The sequence below is a fragment of the Heterocephalus glaber genome, unplaced genomic scaffold (assembly GCF_053883595.1).
Source record: "Heterocephalus glaber isolate CG9 unplaced genomic scaffold, H.glaber_assembly_v1.0 deba00001729, whole genome shotgun sequence".
In the NCBI taxonomy this organism is placed as follows: Eukaryota; Metazoa; Chordata; class Mammalia; order Rodentia; family Bathyergidae; genus Heterocephalus; species Heterocephalus glaber.
Window position 1 is genome coordinate 5,521,770 of NW_028258440.1, and position 18,268 is coordinate 5,540,037.

General features: G+C 49.7%; 1 protein-coding gene across 1 annotated transcript; it reads right to left on the minus strand.

The window, feature by feature from the left end:
- Positions 1–527: 527 nt before the first annotated feature.
- On the minus strand, positions 528–14,843 carry Sash3 (SAM and SH3 domain containing 3). The gene is made up of 8 exons (XM_004860041.3): positions 14,603–14,843; positions 6,949–7,044; positions 6,429–6,575; positions 4,340–4,481; positions 3,002–3,150; positions 2,664–2,873; positions 2,360–2,510; positions 528–1,832 (listed from the first exon to the last, which is right to left on the minus strand). The coding sequence occupies exons 1-8, from the start codon at positions 14,657–14,659 to the stop codon at positions 1,642–1,644; spliced, it is 1,143 nt and encodes a 380-aa protein (XP_004860098.1). The 5' UTR covers positions 14,660–14,843; the 3' UTR covers positions 528–1,641.
- Between the last annotated feature and the right edge of the window lie 3,425 nt (positions 14,844–18,268).

An 18,268-nucleotide genomic window follows, 5' to 3' on the forward strand; every position in this document is an offset into this window, starting at 1 on the left:
AGTGACAATTCTCACTCCAGTTTGCCTTCTCTAATGCAGTGAATGCAGCAGCAACAGGAAGTCAGTGTCTCCATCTCCATCCGGCCTGACACAGCTTTAGTAGGCACAGGGCTTAAGGGGAAAGGCTGTGCTGACCACGGCTCTCCCCCTCTTGCACCTTGGACAGCCCTCCAATGCTGGCCCTTCTTCACAGGAAAGAGGGTTTTCAAGGCTCTTGTTAAAATGAACTGTTAAAGGAAAATGGAAATAGTTTCCCTTCTGTCCCACTCTCAGACCCCAGAAAAGCTGTAGCCATGGAAGCCAGAGCCCTGCTCTCAGAACGGCTGCTCAAATGGAAGGGCAGAGCCAGCCAAGGATTCAGATGGAGCTTTAGGTAAGCAGAACCGAGGGCACTGGGCATTATCAAGGAGGGGGTGGATAGCCCTGAAAGATCAGTGGAGGGACATTTTGCTGAGACCAGCTATGAAGACCTGTTTGTCCCTCCCCACAAACCCTCACTCCATAGGAAAGATAACTAGAGACAGTAATTTAATTCTACCTATATTTTATTTCTTCTGATTTGTCTCCCTCCTCCCCTTCATATTTACACCTAGCCCCTTCCCCAAAGCTAGCTTTCCCCAAAGTTCCTGGTAGCAGGTCAAGAAGTGTGACTACAAAGCAGGAAGTTCTAGAGGTAGTGGGCACTGTTGGTCCCATACCAGGGAAGGGCTCCTCTGGGAGATTCATGGCAAAGACTGGCTACTGGGGACAAGGGAGGACTTTATCAACAGATAGCCTCCATACTTTGTGGAGCTCAGGGTACACCCAAACTTTAGCAAAGCAGTGTTGGCTAGTGGACTTCCCAATGTCAAGCTCAGTGCTTTTTTTGTTTGTAAGGACTCACACGTGGCCAAGTCTAGACCCAGACTTCCAACTGGCATCTGAGAGGCATTTGTGTCCTTGGAAGCCAGGTATAAGCACCTGCTATTAGTCTTCTGGGAAGTCTAATTTGAGAGGGCCAGGATTGGAAGGGTGCACGCACTGTATGAGGTATATGCATTGTTTTAAACTAGAGGAAGTTGCAGCTCAGCCTGAGTCTTGAGGGAAGGTGTGAAATGGATAAGCAGAAAGAGACATTTCACTTGGAAGCCTGAGGCCACTCCAGCCTCCTCAGTAAGCCCCAGTGTTTCGCCAAGCCACAGGAAGCAGGAGAGCAGAAATTTAAAATCACAGTGTCAGAGCTGGCCAGGAAGGTCCTCAGTGACTACCCAGTCTATTCCGACAAGTACAAAGCTCAGAGAGGGGAAGGCACTTGGTTCAAGTCTCATAGTGATTGGGCAGCCAAGCCTCTAAGCAAGTTAGGGAGAAGGAACGTGTGGTCCCCACAACTTTCTTCCCTCAATGTCCCACCTGCTACGGCTGGGGCCTGGGGGAGTGGATGGTGCCAGGAGGGCTGTGCTGTCAGTCATTGGAAGAGGGAGGGGTTCGGCAGGTAGGATGTGCCTTTGGGTGGCCCTTTGTCCACTCCAGCTGAGCCTGTAGGGCTCTGGCCAGCCCTGTGGCCCTAAGTGACCCTGAGAAAGCAGGGGCAGGCATGGCACTGTCTTCTGGGCGCAGATCTTTCATCCCTGTGGCCTCTGCAGCTCAGGCCCAGCCTCTACCTCAAGGTACCCCAGCCAAGGAGAGGCCTTGCAGCTGCTCCTCAGTGCCTGCCAGCTCCACCTCATCACGCCCGCTCTCTGAGCCCTCGAAGCAGCCGGAGTCACGAGGGATGTCCACCTTGGGTTCTGACACTGTGTGCACCACTGGCTCATGGCTGCTCTCAGCGCCCTCTTCAGCCTCCTCGCTGCCAGCTGCCAGGGTGGGGGAGGAAGAGAGAATGTGGGTACCTCACTGAGGGGCCAGAAGTCCTGGGGAGCCCCCTGGCAGGGTTGGGAGCTCTGGGAAGTCTCCTGGAGGCAGTTGGGCCCTCTGACCCTCCTACCACCCTCTTCTCACCACTTCCACCTTAGAAGTGGGTGAGAGTTTGCAGGCTGCTCCATGGTGGCCTGGGGGCTTAAACTTCTCCAGCACTGAGCTTGAATCCTGGCAACCTGGCTTGAACCCTGGCTGTATTTCCCAGCTTTGAGGCTCCACATAAATCCCTTACCTTCTCTGGCCTTAAGTCTTCCCTCTGATCCAAAATGGGATGGGGCCTGAAAACCTCTACAACCCCTTACTCCCACAAACTTTCCCTGAGACTCAAGCATGCAAAGTGCCTTCCTACTGCAAAGGTGCTTCAGGGTAGTGTGTGGTCAGGGGACAGGACCAGGGCAAGGATTTGTCCTCTGGAATGCCAACAGCATTGTATGCCCATCCCCCTGCTCCTAAGGCCACTCACTGTCATAGTCCAGCAGCAGCTCTGCAGCCGTGAGTAGCTTGGCCCGGTGTTGTGGGTCCGTGATGTTCAGTTCATTGAGGTGTGTTTCCCGTAGCTCTTTGAAGTCTTCCAGTGTCTGGTAGCCATTGAGAAGCAGGGTGGACGTGTGCTCCTGGGGGCAGAGGCAGGTCACTGACACTGCTGCTTATAAGCCACCCCTGCCTAGAATCTGCCCCTTACCCATAGCTGTCATTCCCCAGCCCCCACCCCAGGGGCAAGTGTGCCTCCCTTGTTCCTAGACCCGAGCGTAGGTCCAAGTTCAAACCTCCAGACCAATGCGCTCCAGCAACTCATGCAGAGTCTTGGGCTTGGGCCTTTTGCCCTTGCTCTGTCGGCGGCTGGGGCGGGCAGGCCCCACAGCCTCCTCAGGCAGCACATCCACGTAGATGAATTTGAAAGAGCCCAGCTTGCCATTGAGCAGGCCCAGCCATGTGCCCACAGGTGGTTTTTCAATGATCTGGATCACATCTCCTTTCTGTGGGGGAGGGGAGAAGAGAGGAGAGCAGGGAGTTACTTGGCTTCTGCTGATTCTGTTTTACCCTGGCTCAGTCCAGACTCCTTTATGGCTGCCAGGCTCTGGAGGAGTCTGGATGCCAACCTTACCTGCAGTTTCAGGGAGTCGTGGTCATAGGGGCTAGGAGTGAAGTCAGTGTGGACTCGAGCTCGGCCACAGAAGGGTCCTATGTACAGTGGGGCAGGTGATTCCTCCCCGAAGCTCCCAGAGCCTGTGCTGGGGCTGTAGAGCTCACTGCCTGCAGGAGATTTGGCAGGGAGGAGACTTACCTTTGCTCCAGGACAGCTGGCAGTGCCCAGCAGGCGCATTCCAGGGGGCCCTCTAGAAGTCCCAAGGGTAAATGCTAGGGAGGAAAGCTGCACTCTGCTGAGCGAGTGATTTGGACCCATCTCCTCGGCCACCCTGGAGAAGCACAGCTTCACCTCTGGGACCTCAGATAATGAAAAGAGTTGGCAACAGGACAGACAGCTCAAAGACCAGAGAATGGGCAAATTGGGAGGGCCTCGAGGGCCCAACTGGGCCAACACTCCAATGAACAGATAAGGAAACTAAAGGCCAGCCACACCAAGTGATCTGTTGAGGCCTCTTACACGTGGCAGCACTGGGTCTGTTGACTCCCATTCCAGTGCTCTCCCACCCCAGGGAGCCACACCTTGCATTAATATTTTACTTTCTCTATTTAATAAGATTCAGTGTTCAGTTACAGTGTCCCACAGAAACTCAGGTGAGCTTTCTCCCTGGGAAGGGCAGGGTGATGGGCATTTTAGGTGGCTTTGGGAGTGGCAGAGAAATGTCTGTGGAGCCAGAGTGAGAAACTTGGAATAGGTCTGAGGGACAAGAGAAGCAGTGCCTCCTCAGGGCTGCAGGCCAGTACCCCAGCCCCTCTAAGCAGGGTACCTCTTGTCCAGTCCCCGGACTTCTAAAAGTTGCCAAGTAGTGCCCTGAGCTCAGCCAACCAAAGAAGGTCTGGGGTCCAAGAGGCTCTTCACAGCTAGAGAACCTATACTCCCACCCCAGTCTGGGGTATCAGAGGCCCAAGGGGCTGTAGCTTCTACCTGCCCTTGGAAGGGTGGGGACATACTGGTCCAAGAGGGCAATGAAGCTCTTCCTCTGCTCATGGCCCCTTCCAGGGCCTAGGGACAGCAAGTGGAAGCTCCTCTAGGGCAGAGCTGAGCTCAAGACTGGGCCACCTTGAGCAAGTCACTTAACCTCCCTAAGCCCCAGTTTCCACATCAATGAAGTGAGAATAATAGTATCTGTTCCATGAGGTTGTTGGGAAGATTTAATGTGAAGAGGCCTGGGAAAGCTTCCAGCAGGCAGACAGGAGACATTTTTCTTACCACCCCCTCCCAGACAGCCCACTGGCATATTGCTCTCCCATCCTTTCCTCTAGATTCAGCAGGTGTCCCCCCACCTACTCTACTCACCCGTTGATGCCTGGCGGCTGAGCACTGGGAGTGCATGCTCCTCCTGCTCAGCAAAGGCCAGGGCCATTTTCTCAGGACCAGGGCTGTCCAGGCTGCAATCTGGAGATGTTGGGGAGGCTGAGCCCTCCTCCAGCGTGTCTCCCTGTAGGGAAGGTAGGCAGGAAGGCCTGAGCAGCCTTGCTGAGGTAGCAGAACTGAGCCTGGGCTTGGCTCAAACTTCAGCTCTGTTACCTACAGGCTCAGTGACATTCTCTGAACCCTAGTTGACAATCTTTGTCCTGCCTACCTCCTGGAACAAGGCTCACCAGGGTGCTGGGTGACTATGCTTCATCACCTTCAAGTGCTGATGTACATGCAGAAAAGGCCACGGTGGCCAAGCTTGGGCTCAGGGCCATTGATATAGCTCAATCAGGCAGACATTGCTGCTGAGAGCAAACTGCTTGCCTGTGCTCTCCTATGTGCCAGGCTTGCCTGCCATTTCACTTAATCCTCAAGGTGATCCCTGGAGATAAGTGATATGGTTGGCCTAAGTTTGCAGATGAAGAGTTACCCTGCCAGGGCCCGTAGGAATCCACAACCAGCTTGGCCTGACTCCAGAGCTCTGCCCAGCTCACCGTATCTCAGGGTGATGCTGTTTAACACCTGGCTCTCCAAGAGTAAAAGCCTCCATGATTTGCCAATTCTTGTGTTGTATGTATCTCACACCATAGCCAACATCAGGCTACCACTGTGATGTCGCCAGATAAGTGGTGGGAGGAGATAGCTAGGTTATTTCTACTCCACAGACACTATAGATGCAAATATCCTCAATGACAGATAGGTGTAACAGGTGTGATGAATTCTGAAGATTTATGGGATCACCCTTGCTTTTAATAGAATTTATTTAATTGTACATTTATATAATTTAAAAAAATAATGGTTGTATTTAACAACCAGCTTGCAAAATTCCTGACAATTTAACCAACTGCTTTCACAAGCCGAGTCTAGCACACTACGGGTTGGTGCCTCCTCTAACAGCTACAAGCACACCAGATTCTGCGTGCCTTAAGCTATTGTGGCTGTGTCTGTCCCACAGCTCTGCCACCTTCCTCTTGAGCTGAAGCCAGCCTTCTCAATTTTGTCTATGATCTCTCAATTTAACTATGGTTCAATTTACAATCTTATGACTTTATGATGATGTGAAAGTGATATGCATTCAGTAGAAACCACACTTTTAGTTTTGAATTTGGATCTTTTCCCAGGTTGGCACTATGGGGTCTGATCCTCTCTGGTGCTGGGCAGCTGCAGCTCCCAGTCAGCACCAAGTTCATGAGGAGAAACAACCAACACTCTACAGTGGGCTGTGTTGCCATAAGTTCTGATGTTCTGTAGGTTAGGGGTATTCACTGCTTTTCTTCTTTTTTTGTCTTTGCAGTACTGGAGTTTGAACCCAGGTATATTCCTAGCACTGAGGTATATTCCTAGCCCTTCTCTAAATTTTTTATTTTGAGATAGGATCTTGCTAAGTCACTAGTCACCTGAGCTGGTCTTGAACTTGTGATCTCATGCTGGGCCTCCCAGAGTGCTGGCATAGCCAATGTACTTTTCACCTACAGTGTTTTCAATTTATGATGTGTTTATCAGGATACAGCTCCATCTTTTTGATTTACAGCATTTTCAACTTATGAGTAGTTTATCAGAACATAACCCCATCATAAATGAAGGAGTATGTATATTTTTCTTTATACTCTTCAAGAACTGGGCCTTCCCAATCCCAGGGGCTAGCTCCAGGCAAATCTTGGAGGTGGATGGATTTGTCTCAGGCAGTCCATCTCATCTCTCCCCTTCAGCTGCACCTCCCACACCCCTGTCTTTACTGGAAGCTTCTATTGCCCAAATTTCCATTCCTCCTCAAAGACCTTGCATTTCCCAGCCAGCCTCCTGAACTCTCAGCCTGGCTGTTGTATCCATGGTTGATGTCGTGCTCTTCCTCCTGTATGACCTTTCTGCTTGCATTGAATAGGGCCTTCTGGCCTGAGCAGTGGCTGTCCAGATGGTCATCCTCACCCTTATACCCTACAGAGTGCCTCTACAGGTCCCCAGGCCTCACCATCTCCTCTGACAGGGCCTTCACCATCATCTTGCCCATCTTCCTGTTCATGGTTCGGGAAATCACTGCTCTCCACTTCTTCCCCAGCTTTTTGCCACTTTTCCCAACATCCTCTGGGGTAGGAACACCTGAGTCATCTTCTGGAATCTGTGACAACAAAAAAGGAGGTCCAGGGACCCTGGTGACCTTGCTTGGGTCCAGGACTTGAAGTAAAAAGGCCTTTTGGGTCATGGCAGAGGCTGGAAGGTGGTTAGAATTGAGACACCTTCATCTTCCTCCTTAGACCCAGTCCTGTCCTCAGCTCAACTAGTTTAGAATTAATTTGCTATTTAATTTGTAATTGAAAGGAATGCAGGTGAGTGCTGGGGGCCCAGAACTTTGGTGTGTTTGAGGCAAGCTTTCTGTTAAAGGAGACCTTGCCCCAACAATCCTAGTATTTCCTCTTCCCCCTCCTCCCTCCCACCCCCACTCCCCACCAGGGGCCCGTAGCCAAATCCCCTAAGGAGGTCCTGAAACTCACATTATCATCCAGATTAAATTCCTTCTCGCTCACCACGGGGGAGCTGGGTTTGGATTTGGCAAAATCCTTGAAGCTGCTGGAGCGCTGAAGGGAGAGCTGGAAGAAACAATTGTGTTGCAATCAGTGGTGCTAAAATAGCTGCATGAGGTCCATCTGTTCTCCCCTCCCAATCTGCCCCTCATATGTATGTGTGCAAGTATACACACACACACACACACACACACGTGCGCAAGGGCCCAGGACTAGGGGTGAAATGTCAAGATGTCCTTAGAGCTATGTGGTTTTATCCTGTTCTTCACCTTATCCCGGGCCACAGGCCAAGCTCCCAATCTCAGAACCCTTAGACCTCAGTGAGGTCCTAAACTAAGCACAAATTTCCTTCAGTATTTGAAGTTCAGTCCAAAAGCCTGCAGTGAAAAATTGAATGAGTCAGATGAAATGTACCCCTCAGCACATGCAAGAATTTCATCAGAAGTTAACTGAGAGCAAATCCCTCCCAAACCTCATGGCTCTGGCCTCCATGATCTGAGCCTGTACCGAGCCTGGTCTGTAGTCAGTGATAGGAGGAAACATACTGGGCCTCCGGCCTGATGAACTTGTAAGATCGAGGCAATCTCACCCAAAGCCAGCAAGATCTGGCATTATGCTTTTTAAAGAAAACCACAGTAGAGGTTTACTCACAGAAGGCATTTAGATGTTTGTGCACAAATTATTGGGCTTATTTAATTCAAGAAAGCTTCCATTTTCTCTTTATTCAGCTCAGCTTTTAATCTTAGATATGAATGTGATGAGTTGGTGAGTGTTGAAGTTTGTGGGTGTTTGGACTTTCAGGCATGACCTGTTGGTGGTGTTGATGAGACTGGAAACGAGGTCATTTAGGAAACTAGCCTTCTTTATGTGCATGGACATGGTAAGATGGCAGCCAGAAACCAGGGCAAGGCAGGTAAAGGGGCAGGCTGTAGACACAAGAAGTTGAGGCTTAGCCTGCATCAAAATAAACAGTCAAGACCAGAAGATACATACAGGAACCAGAGTTCACAGATGGCCAGACAGATTGATCGGGATAGACTGCAGACGCCCGAGATAAGGGCTTAAGGAACCAAAGCCACACAAAGCTGAAGGTTTCACATCCTCTTTCCTACTCAAAGTGTGTGTGGGTGTCCGGTGGCTAATCCCCAGGTCAGGGACAGTATTACCTGTCCGCCAACACACACACAATTGGTCCCATCTCTTGGGAACTGCAGTGCAGCAGTCTAATACTTTTGCTGGGTCTTGACCAAAGTGAATTTGGCAATCAGGGGTCAAGGGCCACACATTCCTAGAGGTAGCTGAGCAGAAACTAGGTCAGCGGTCAGGCCAAGCAGTCACAAGCATCACTGTGGCCACATGACTGGGGTGCCAGCAGCTTAGGTCAGAAAGCCTCCTCTCTGCTACCTTGGGGACCTAGAAAAGGGGACTGTGAGTGGATATATAGAGGGAAAGTATGACCATATAGTGACTGCTGTGGTTCCCATGCATTTCTTCCATCCTCCTTCCTCAGTTTTCCCCTCCCATTATTCTTTGCTTCTTGTCGCCCTTTCTTTCTCCTCTGTCCTCCACCTTCCATTTATTTCCTCCTCTTGTATGGTAGGATGCAGCTGCCTGGATAACTTCCTCCTCTAATTACATGGAAAAGAGGGAACAGAGAGAGGGCGGGCACTGAGCTGGCCTGGGCCCAACAAGTGCAGGCTGGGGTGCTATTTATAGGCTGATGGATCCTATTATGGCCTTCCTTCTGCCACCCCTTAGCCTGGTCTGTAGACCAGGAGGCCGAGAGTTGCCCTTGAAGCCCCAGGGACTGGTAAGGTTGGAAAGTGAGGAGGAGGGCAGGCGTGGGGCCAGAAGTAGGCTTTGTTAGGGAAGAGTAAACTCATGGCTGGGCTGCTCTCTAATTGCAGCTCTTTCCCTAGGCCTTTTCTGTCACTAATCTGCAGTCTGGGGACTGGGAGGAGGGGCCTTTGGCTTCCAGGACCTTGTGTGAAGGCCCTTCGGTCCCAGCCTTAGCCCAAAGCAGAAGATGATCGAAAAGGGCCATGGAGGTGGTGCTAGGGCTCAGGCCCAGCTGGCTGCTTCTCAATCAGGGAGATGGAAAGGACGAACACATATTCTTTGGGTGACTGAGGATGAGGGTCCACCCAGAGTGGCCTTTTCCTAGACCTACCTCCAACTTTAGGAGCAGTCCCAATATCCCTACTGCCTTTTGGTGACCCTGGGGTGACCTCCACCCAGGAATAAGTTGACACCCTTGACCCAGTTGGGTTTCTGCCTGGCCTTCCTTTGGGGTGAGGGCTTGCTGGCAGTCATGCATGCAGGTTAGCTAGTGCCATGTGCTGCTAGCCATTTTTCAAGTCTAAGGGGAGCATTTGGGTCTTGTGGAAAGAGCTATATTTCTGGCATCAGACACTGCTGGGTTCAGCTCTGGGATGTGAGACCTTAGGCAATGTATTTAACCTTTCTGAACCTAAGCTCCTTCATTTGACATTGATGGCAAGGCTGCCCATGGTGGTTTCTGGCACTGCCTAGCTATGTAAAGCTAGGTAAGTTACTTAACTTCTCTAGGCTGCTATTTTCTCATCAGTAAAATGGAGACCAAAGCATCTACCTCATAGGGCTATTGTGAGGATGAAACGAGTGAGTACACAGAATACTTAAAACATTGCCTGACTCAGCAATCTATCATTGGATACCAGCTAATGCTTAGCCTTTTATAAGACCCACCTCTAGACTCTTACTCTGGACATTTCCCCATCTGGACTACTCTGCCCTCTCTGTCAGACATGATTTCTCACCTTCTTCAAATTCCAACTTAACCCAAAACAACCCAAATGCCCACCAACTGTAGAATGGAGAAATTGATTGTGGCAGTCATACAAGAGAACAGTACTCAGCAAAGAGACAGCACAACCATCCTCATAATATGGATGAACCTCACCAATATGTTGTTAAGCAAGAGTCCCCAAAGAGTATATGCCACATGGTTCCACAAACGTCCATACCTAACAGAACTCATTTTTGCTGTTGTAGGTGAGGAAAGTGGTTTCCCTTGAGGAAAGGAAGTCCAGAGAAGCTTCTGGACTTCTGGAAATGTTTTGTTTCTTGGGCTGAATGCTGCCTGAATGGGTATGTTCATTCTATAGAATGGGGATGTGTGGTGCACTTATGACTTATGTATTTCTCTGTATGGACATTATGCTTTAATAAAAATGTTTTTTTTCTTTTGAGACCCAGAGGACACAGTAAATCACTTAAGTTGCCCTTGAACTTGCCATTCTCCTGCCTCAGCCTCCTGAGTAACTGAGATTATAAAGCTGTGCTACTGTGCCTGGCAAAGAGGTTTTTCGACTCCAGTTTAAAAGGCAGCACTTCTACAGAAATCTTCCCCTGATCACCCATTTCTTAGAGCCTTACTGTTTCCGTGGCATCTTCCTCCCTGTTTCCCGAGCAGCTTTGGCTTTCCCAGGTTTCTTCTGCACCACTCTTTGGGCTCCTTTAAGTGCACCCACCACACACTGAGCACCTTTGCTGCTCAGGCCCTGGTGTGTGTGTGTGTGTGTGTGTGTGTGTGTGTGTGTGTGTGTGTGTGTGTGTATGTGTACGGGGATCCTGTGATGAAAGGTTAAACAGCACCCATGTGCTTGCCCCCTGCCAAGCACTTCATATGTGCCAGCTTGTTTGCGCTTTACCTGCTTCATGTCATATCCACATCTCACAGAGAGGAAGAACCTGAGATGAGGAGAAATGAAGTGGTCTGGGCAGAGTCCTGCAGCTGGCAGTGGGAAGAGAAGAGCAGGTGCTCAACCATGGCTCTCTGACTCTAGAAGTCTGTGCATGTTGTTATGCTTGTGCCACCTCAGGGCTCATGCAGTTGCCCCCACCTAAGACAGAAGTGGATCGAGCGCAACAATAATGCAAGTGGTGTCTGAATGGAGCCACCAAGAGAGATGGCTTTGTGGAAGAGGTGCATCTGAGCTGGGCCAGTAGGGAGGCATATTTTCTCCAGGTGGGGCTGGGAAGAGTTTGAGCAAGTCAAAGGCAGGAATGTTACAAGTGAGGAGATGAAACAGTGGGTGTGCTGGTGGCTGTGGTGGGAGGTGGAGCAGACCAAGCCAAGGAAGGCCCTTGCCAGTCATGCCAAGGAGCTTGGGCGTTATTTTGTGGGAAGCCAGGAACAACGTCCTGTAGGTTGAACATCCTTTATCCAAAACACTTGAGACCAAAAATGTTTCAGATTTTGAGTTTTTGGAATTTTGGAATACTTGCATATACATAATGAGATATACTGGGGATGGGAGCCAAGTCTAAACAAAATTCACTTCTGCCTCATATACGCCTTATACACTCAGTCTGAAGGTAACTTTATACAACACTTTTAGTGCATCTGCATTTTGACTGTCATATCACATGAGGTCAGGTGTGGGATTTTCTACTTGTGGCATCAGTCACCATTCATAAAGTTTCACATTTGGGAGCATTTCAGAATTTGGATTGTCAGATTAAAGATGTGCAGCCTGTATTGAAGATATGAAGTGCATTCTGGTGAAGGTAGGTTAGAGGTGGTGTAGCAAGGGAGCTCCAGGAGGAGTTGTGAGCTGGGATTGGGCAGAGGGTAGGGGCAGGAAGAGATTGGAAGGAGGGAGCAACCAAGCACTCTAACTGAAGCCTACATTCCTCTCCATTTTCCCTGGTGGGAGATTGGAGGAGTGTGGAAAGTCATGGTGTGGTGGAGAAGGACTATCCTTAGGGGAAGCAAATCCAGGACAATCCCCTTTTCACTTCCTACACCCCAGCACTGGCCTTTGAATAGAATCAGATCAATACCAGTGCAGATAATCTGAAGGGAGTGAAAGTCACCTAAGATCAGCTAAGGGACATGCCCTCAGAACCCAGGGCCTCCCCAGTCCTTCATGATCCACAGTTGGTGCTGTGTCCTGCTTCTACTATCCTGGAGGACCCTATTCCCTCCTCTGCTCTGCTGGCTGGAAGGCCACAGCTATCTGGGTCTGCCCTGCAGAGCTCTCCTGCTGGTGGGCTGAGTCATTTATTCTCATCAGACTCTTCTGTGTTTTTGAGATCATTTACGGGGACAATTGAGTGGAGAGAGAAGGGGTCTAGCTGTATGACCTTTGGCAAGTGTCTTCATCTCTGTCAGTCTTGAGTATAAAACAGGGCTAGTGACAATATTTGCTCTCACCTCACAAGGTTGTCATGAGGAATTAGTGAGCTAAGAGACGATGGGTATAGTGCACAGCACAGTGCTTGGCACCTGATGAGCTCTCCCTCAGTGGCGACCTTTGTGCTATTAAATCTTGTTTCCTCCACTTCAGGGCTAGGGCCAGGACCTGTTTTTCTTTGCAATGTGCAACTTTTTTCCCTGCCTAAGCATGCACCCCCTCGTGAACATGTGTGACAGAGTACTCTCATAACCATTGTTCCAGATGATCTGTACAATATTCCAAGGTGACAGATTAGAAGTTATCTCCCTTTTCAGAGGTGAGAAAACTGAGGCCCAAAGGAAGTCAATGCTGTCCAAGGTCCTACAGCTGGATTGCAGCACAATTTCAACTCCAGTTTCTTGCCCTCTGCCTGGCACATTCTCCATCTGGCAGACCTCACAGGAGAAGCAAGAGCAGGAGAGAGAGAGAGAGAGAGAGAGAGAGAGAGAGAGAGAGAGAGAGAGAGAGAGAGAGAGAGAGAGAGAGAAGCAGGCCTCCCTTGCCCTTTTGTCTTACTTGCCTTCATATCTCCTCAGTTGTCCATGACAACTGTCCGAACAATGATGGCGCTGGGTGATTGCCTCCAGGTCTGGGAAAGATGCTGCCTTTCCCTTCTGGAAGCTTGGCTTCTCCAATGGGATTTTCACAGGATGGGGCTTAGGGTATGTAAGCAAGCTCATCTTGGCCCAGGAGGCTGGCACAGGCTCTGGCAAGACTACAGTGGGGTTTGCCTGGACTACCCTTCTTTGAAGGGTATGAACTATACAGTGCCACATGGGCCTTGTCTCTCCTGGAAGAGGCCTGGACAAGATTCTAGAGGCTCACCTGCCAAACACAGAGTCTGGGTAACTGAAACTGAGGAAAAAGAAGGGGACTTCTGGTTTTTGTGTGGCTCTGAGCACCTTCATCTGAGGTGGTACAGTATCTCAGTATCAAAGTGTCAGCTCTTTCTCAGACTATTTCCTCCAGCTCAGCTCCCCTGTGGTTTGGGGCCTAGCAGTGTCTGTAAAGCAGTCTCTGTTTCCCACCCCTATGAGCCGGAGAGCAAGAGGAAGTGGCTCTACTCACCAAGGAGTGGCAGCCAATGGCAGGTCTGCTGGGCCTAGTACTGTGCAAGGTTTGGACGAGGATGACAGGCCCTGTGTGAAGATTCATGAATCTCCTCCTTCCCCGGTCCACTACCACTGCAACCTTAGAGAGGCAGCTGGGTGGAGGAAGAGTACAGCCGGAAGTGGCAGCCATCCACGACCCAAGAAATGGGGCCGGATGCACACCCCAGTGCCCTTGGGGTTCAGTCTCTCGGCTGTCTCAGTCTCTGCCTGGGAGTTATTCCCCCGACAAGATGGCTCTCCCATAGTACCCCTGGGCTGAGCTCCAGGGAAAACTGGCAGCGCACGGTGAGGGCCTGGAGGCTCCAGACATGGGCCTGGGTCCAGGTCTTTTTGGACCTGGTTCAGGCCTCCTGCTTTGGAATGGTCCTATGGTCTCACTGGATGTGCAAAGTGTGCTTGCTGGTTGACTGGGAGAATCTCATGATCCAATCAAATTCACAGATCCAACCAGAGAAACCTAGATCTGTCAAAGGCCTTCAAGGGATCTTGGCCTGTGCCTCAGGAGGATGAACACCTCAGGTGCTTCCCTTCCTGGCTTTTGAAATTCTCCCATTGAATTATTCCGCCTCAGCTCCCACTCCTACTCACCATCTCCCCAGCTTCATTTTTTATTTCTCACAAACATTTTCTCCCCACCTGGGAAGAAGCTGTACAGCCCCCCTGCATCTTACCGCAGTTGTGGGAGGGGCTTTTCCTGAGTCTGGAAGTCACCTCAGGCCTTATCGACAGTGGCCTGGGAGGCTACAACTGAGCTGAGCCCAGTGGGCAAGGTCTGGGTCCTGGCCAAAGGGCGGAGGCCCTGGAAGCATCTTGGCTGGGTGGCCCAGTGAGGATCTTTGAGTGAGAAGGCTTCTGAGAGGCCACACTTGGGCCGAAGTGGTGGCAGGAACAGTGGAGGAAAGAGAGAATTAAATCTTAAGTTTCCAAGTTGAGTGTAGTATTTTGTAATTCCTGAAGTCTAGTTTAGGATTCTGGCCCCCAATTTTCATTCTTTATCACATCATGGCAGGCTTGAATTCTATAACTCCAGACTGCTAAAAGTCTATCCCATAAACTCTGTTATTTAGAGTTTTAAATTTTTCTTTTTTCCTTTGTTACACTAGTAACATTTGGGTCATGTCTTGTTGCCCTCTGGGAGAATAGACCTCACCTACAGGCTCAACATATGGCCTTCGGCTCTTCTCACTGAGAGTCCTAGAGGGAATGGGTGGAGAGAGCAGAAGAGGGAAGGAAGGAGTGAGTTCCCAAAGGAGGGAAAGAAAACGTGAGTTTCCCAAAGATGCTCCTCACCTTTTTCTTCTGAGTGGGCTCCTTCTCACTGGCATTGGAGGGCTTGCGGCGCAACATGATCCTCTACCCTGGTGAGACTCCTTCCCCCCTCTCCCAGGTGTCGAGATGTGGAGGCCTCTTGCTCAGCCTCACCAGCACCGTCCAGAGGGCACAGCATGGACCAATCCTCTGGCTGCCACTCTGACTGCTGCAGTGGCAACTTGAGGTTGTGGGTCATGGACACCCAGCAGCAACAGCATACAGGAAGCCCTGGCACGTGACCTGCTCTTACAGCAATCGCAGCCCCTGGCGGCCCCTAGGGAGGAAGGAAGTCCCAGCTTCAGTCTCCAGAGATTCGGAGGCAGGCACCTCTTGGGTTGAACAAGCAGAGAAAAGTCCCTATCCTTTTATCTCAGGTCCATCATCACCAGTCCTTCTGCTCCATCTCCTCGGAGGTGGCAATCAACTTGACGTTACGTGGCCCACTCAGGCCCTATACTCACTGACCGAGAACCCAGAAACCAGAACGGAGACTATCTCTCTGCTGGTTGGGGCAATGCTCCTGGTCAACTTGTATCTCCAGAGACATCACTGCCATCACGACCACTACTGTCATCCTACAGTCGCCACTTCTATGGCTATTGCCTCTGCTACCATCACTCTTATTGATAGCCATCATGGTAAAGCCGTCACCCTCAGCAAGTGTCTCCCTCAACACATTTGTTGAATGCCCATGCACTATGCTCACTTTCTGAATTATCTGTGGCAGATATTTTAATAACCCCAATGACTAATTCTTAATACAATAGCAATTGGCATTTATCACAGACAATTTACCAAACACAGATTAACACAAAAAACTCAAAATTTCTCCATGATTGTCTTCCATACTGCTTACAACATATCCTTTTCTGTTTTAAGCATCTATCTACTTGCCAATACACCTCTTCTTCTTTACTAAAATGAATCTTGACTATACTGAAAGCAGATCATAGTTTTGGGGAGATGGAGGAGGTATTACCAAGGGCACATGGAATCTTTTGAGGTGATTAATATGTTATCAATCTAGGGCTGGGGATTTAGCTCAGTGAAGCTGCTGCCTGCCTCAAAAGCACAAGGTCCTGAGTTCGATCCCCAGTACCAAAAAAAAAAAAAAGAAGAAATATATTAACAATCTTGATTGCGGTGATGCCTTCATGGATGTATATGTGTGGTAAAACTTACCAAATTGTACACTTTAAAATGTGTTGTTTATTGAAGGTCAATTATATACTTCAATAGAGCTGCTTCTAACTCTTTAAAAATGAAAAAAGTCATACTTCACAAAGTGTGTTGACAAAATTGATTTTCCACATGGAACTCATTAAGATTTTCCCATGCTATTAAATATTCTTCAACTGTGTGTGTTGTAATGGCTGCTGAACATCCCATTGTGTGATTATTTCACCAGGCTCCCACTGATGAACTTTGGCCTGTTTAACTTTTTTTAAGTACTCATTGAGGGTCCTTTATGTAATATTCATTCCCATCCACAAGTTTGTTCTTAGCATAAATATGTGAAAGGGGAATTGCTAGGGTAAAAGATAACACTTTCTTTTAACATTCAAAGACTTTATTCAAACTTAGAAGGTAACAAAAGGGAAATAAATTCATGGAGTAACATGAAGCCAAGTATTCACCTTCAATTAATCTACTATAGGGACATTTCCTACCTGGTTCAAGACCTGCCTCCAAACGACAGATCGTCTTTGATCCCTAACCTCTTAGGACATCATACATAAAAGATGCACCTTTTAAAAAGCTTTTGAATGTGGCACTTGCGAAATCCTGAAGGGCCCGCCCATGTTCCCAAGATGTGCTTGTGACTTCCTCCCTCAACTTTGCCCCAAGTTTGGACCTTCCATGGGTTGGGCAAGCGCAGGGAAGACAGGTCCTTCCCCCCTAAGCTGAAACCGTATTTCCTTTGGCTCTGGCCTACTCATCGGCCACAAAGACTCAGGAAACAGTACACCACAGATCTTTTCCCCTCTGGCTTGCGTTTTCCATCCCCAAAAGTCCCCTTTAGGCTGCCCTGAGACAAGAGCTAGGTAACTGCCTAAGGCTTTATGGCAGGCAATTGGAGGAGCCTGGCAGTCTTGTAGGGCACCAACTCACGGGGCCCTTAGAGACCCGGGTGATCAGGTGAGAGAGGGCGGGCCGTCAGGGATTGGGAGGTAAGAGGTTACAGATGCTCTGGGCATCAGGCGCTCCCGCGGCCCTAAGCCGAGAGGGAGGGAGCAGTTCTCAGAAGCTTCTGGGCCTGCGCAGAGGCAGCCTGTCTCCAAACAGGCTGGCAGGATGTGCCCGCTTCCTGTTTGCTCCGCCCAGGCAGCGAGCTGAGCTCACACCGTAACCGCAGAGACTTCACAGGCCGCTGCTAGCAAACCAGGGCGCTGGGCCACTGAGGCCTGGGAAAAGGCAGCGAGGGGGTGGTTGAGGGCACCTGGGAGAGAAATACAGAGATGTGACGGGTCCTGAGACAGTGTTTTCAGGCCCATCCCTCTTTCTCCTTTCCAGATCTTCATCCTCTGTTCCGAAGCTAGAGCTTTGGGATCCAGGATGTCCCCCCGTGCGGTCTTGGCTTCTCTGTCTTTTTCTTCCAACAGATGGCCCTGGCTGGAGTCCTACCCGGTCAAACCCTAGCATACGCTAATGGACCCTTAACCCTTATTTAATACCCATCCCCTTTCTGAGCACTGCGTTTGCATTTTATAGATTCCATTCCTGGTACACAGAGCCTTCTTCTAGAGGCTAGGGAAGTGATTTGGGTCAGTAGTTCAGTTAACAGGGCCACCTTAAACTTTTTTTTGTTTTGGTACCGGGGATCAAACTTGGGACCTTGCGCTTTCAAGGCAGGTGGCAAATCCCCGGCCCCATCTTAAACTTAATAATGTGGTGGCAGGCAGGACCTAGGAGCTTGCTGTGGGCATAGCCTTGTGCTAGGCACTTTGAAGGAGCGCAAAATAAATAACTCAAAATCTATTGTATGTGGGAGCTGACATTTGCCTAATGCTTGTTCTTTGCCAAACACTACATTAGATACTTCACAAATGTCCTTTAATCCTGCCACAACCTTCTGAAGTAGATAGCTGAAACTGGGATAAGTATGGTAAAGATGTTCCTAGAGGCATAGATGCCAGGCAGGAGAACCTTGAGTTAGCAGCGATGTGGCAGGATGTGTGGATGTATGTGTGTGTGTGTGTGTGTGTGTGTGTGTGTGTGGATGTGTGCATGCGTGTGTGCGTGCTTGCTTGTGTCCCACTGATAACAAGATGAGTCTAAACCCTGGGAGGGTGGATGCAGGGAAAGCCACCAAGGTCATGGTAGCAGGTTCCCATCAGCATGCCACCAAGGGATTTGGTAGGTGGTTGTGGGATATTTGGGGCAGGTGCGATCCAGACACATCTGAAAGCATCCCTCCCTCACTCCCTGAATAGACACGTCCTTGCCTCAAGATAGTAACAGTTTGGATACTGAGGGATACCTATATTTGGGAAAACTTCCTAAAAGATTCTTACTTCCCCCTTCTCCCAGCCCCATTCCAGCTGAAAATACAGCGAGGCAGGCGGTGTGCTTTGTAACAATTCGCTAAGTCATTTGCTGTTGTTATCCCCATTTTCCAGGAAGGAAGCCAAGGTACACAGGGGT

Excerpts from the sequence above, each read along its gene's own strand:
- Sash3 (XM_004860041.3), bottom strand. The coding sequence starts at position 14,659 with ATGTTGCGCCGCAAGCCCTCCAATGCCAGTGAGAAGGAGCCCACTCAG. Across the intron at positions 6,576-6,948 it reads AATTTAATCTGGATGATAAT|ATTCCAGAAGATGACTCAGG; the intron begins GTGAGTTTCAGG and ends TTGTTGTCACAG. Across the intron at positions 1,833-2,359 it reads GCTGCTGCTGGACTATGACA|CTGGCAGCGAGGAGGCTGAA; the intron begins GTGAGTGGCCTT and ends CCACCCTGGCAG.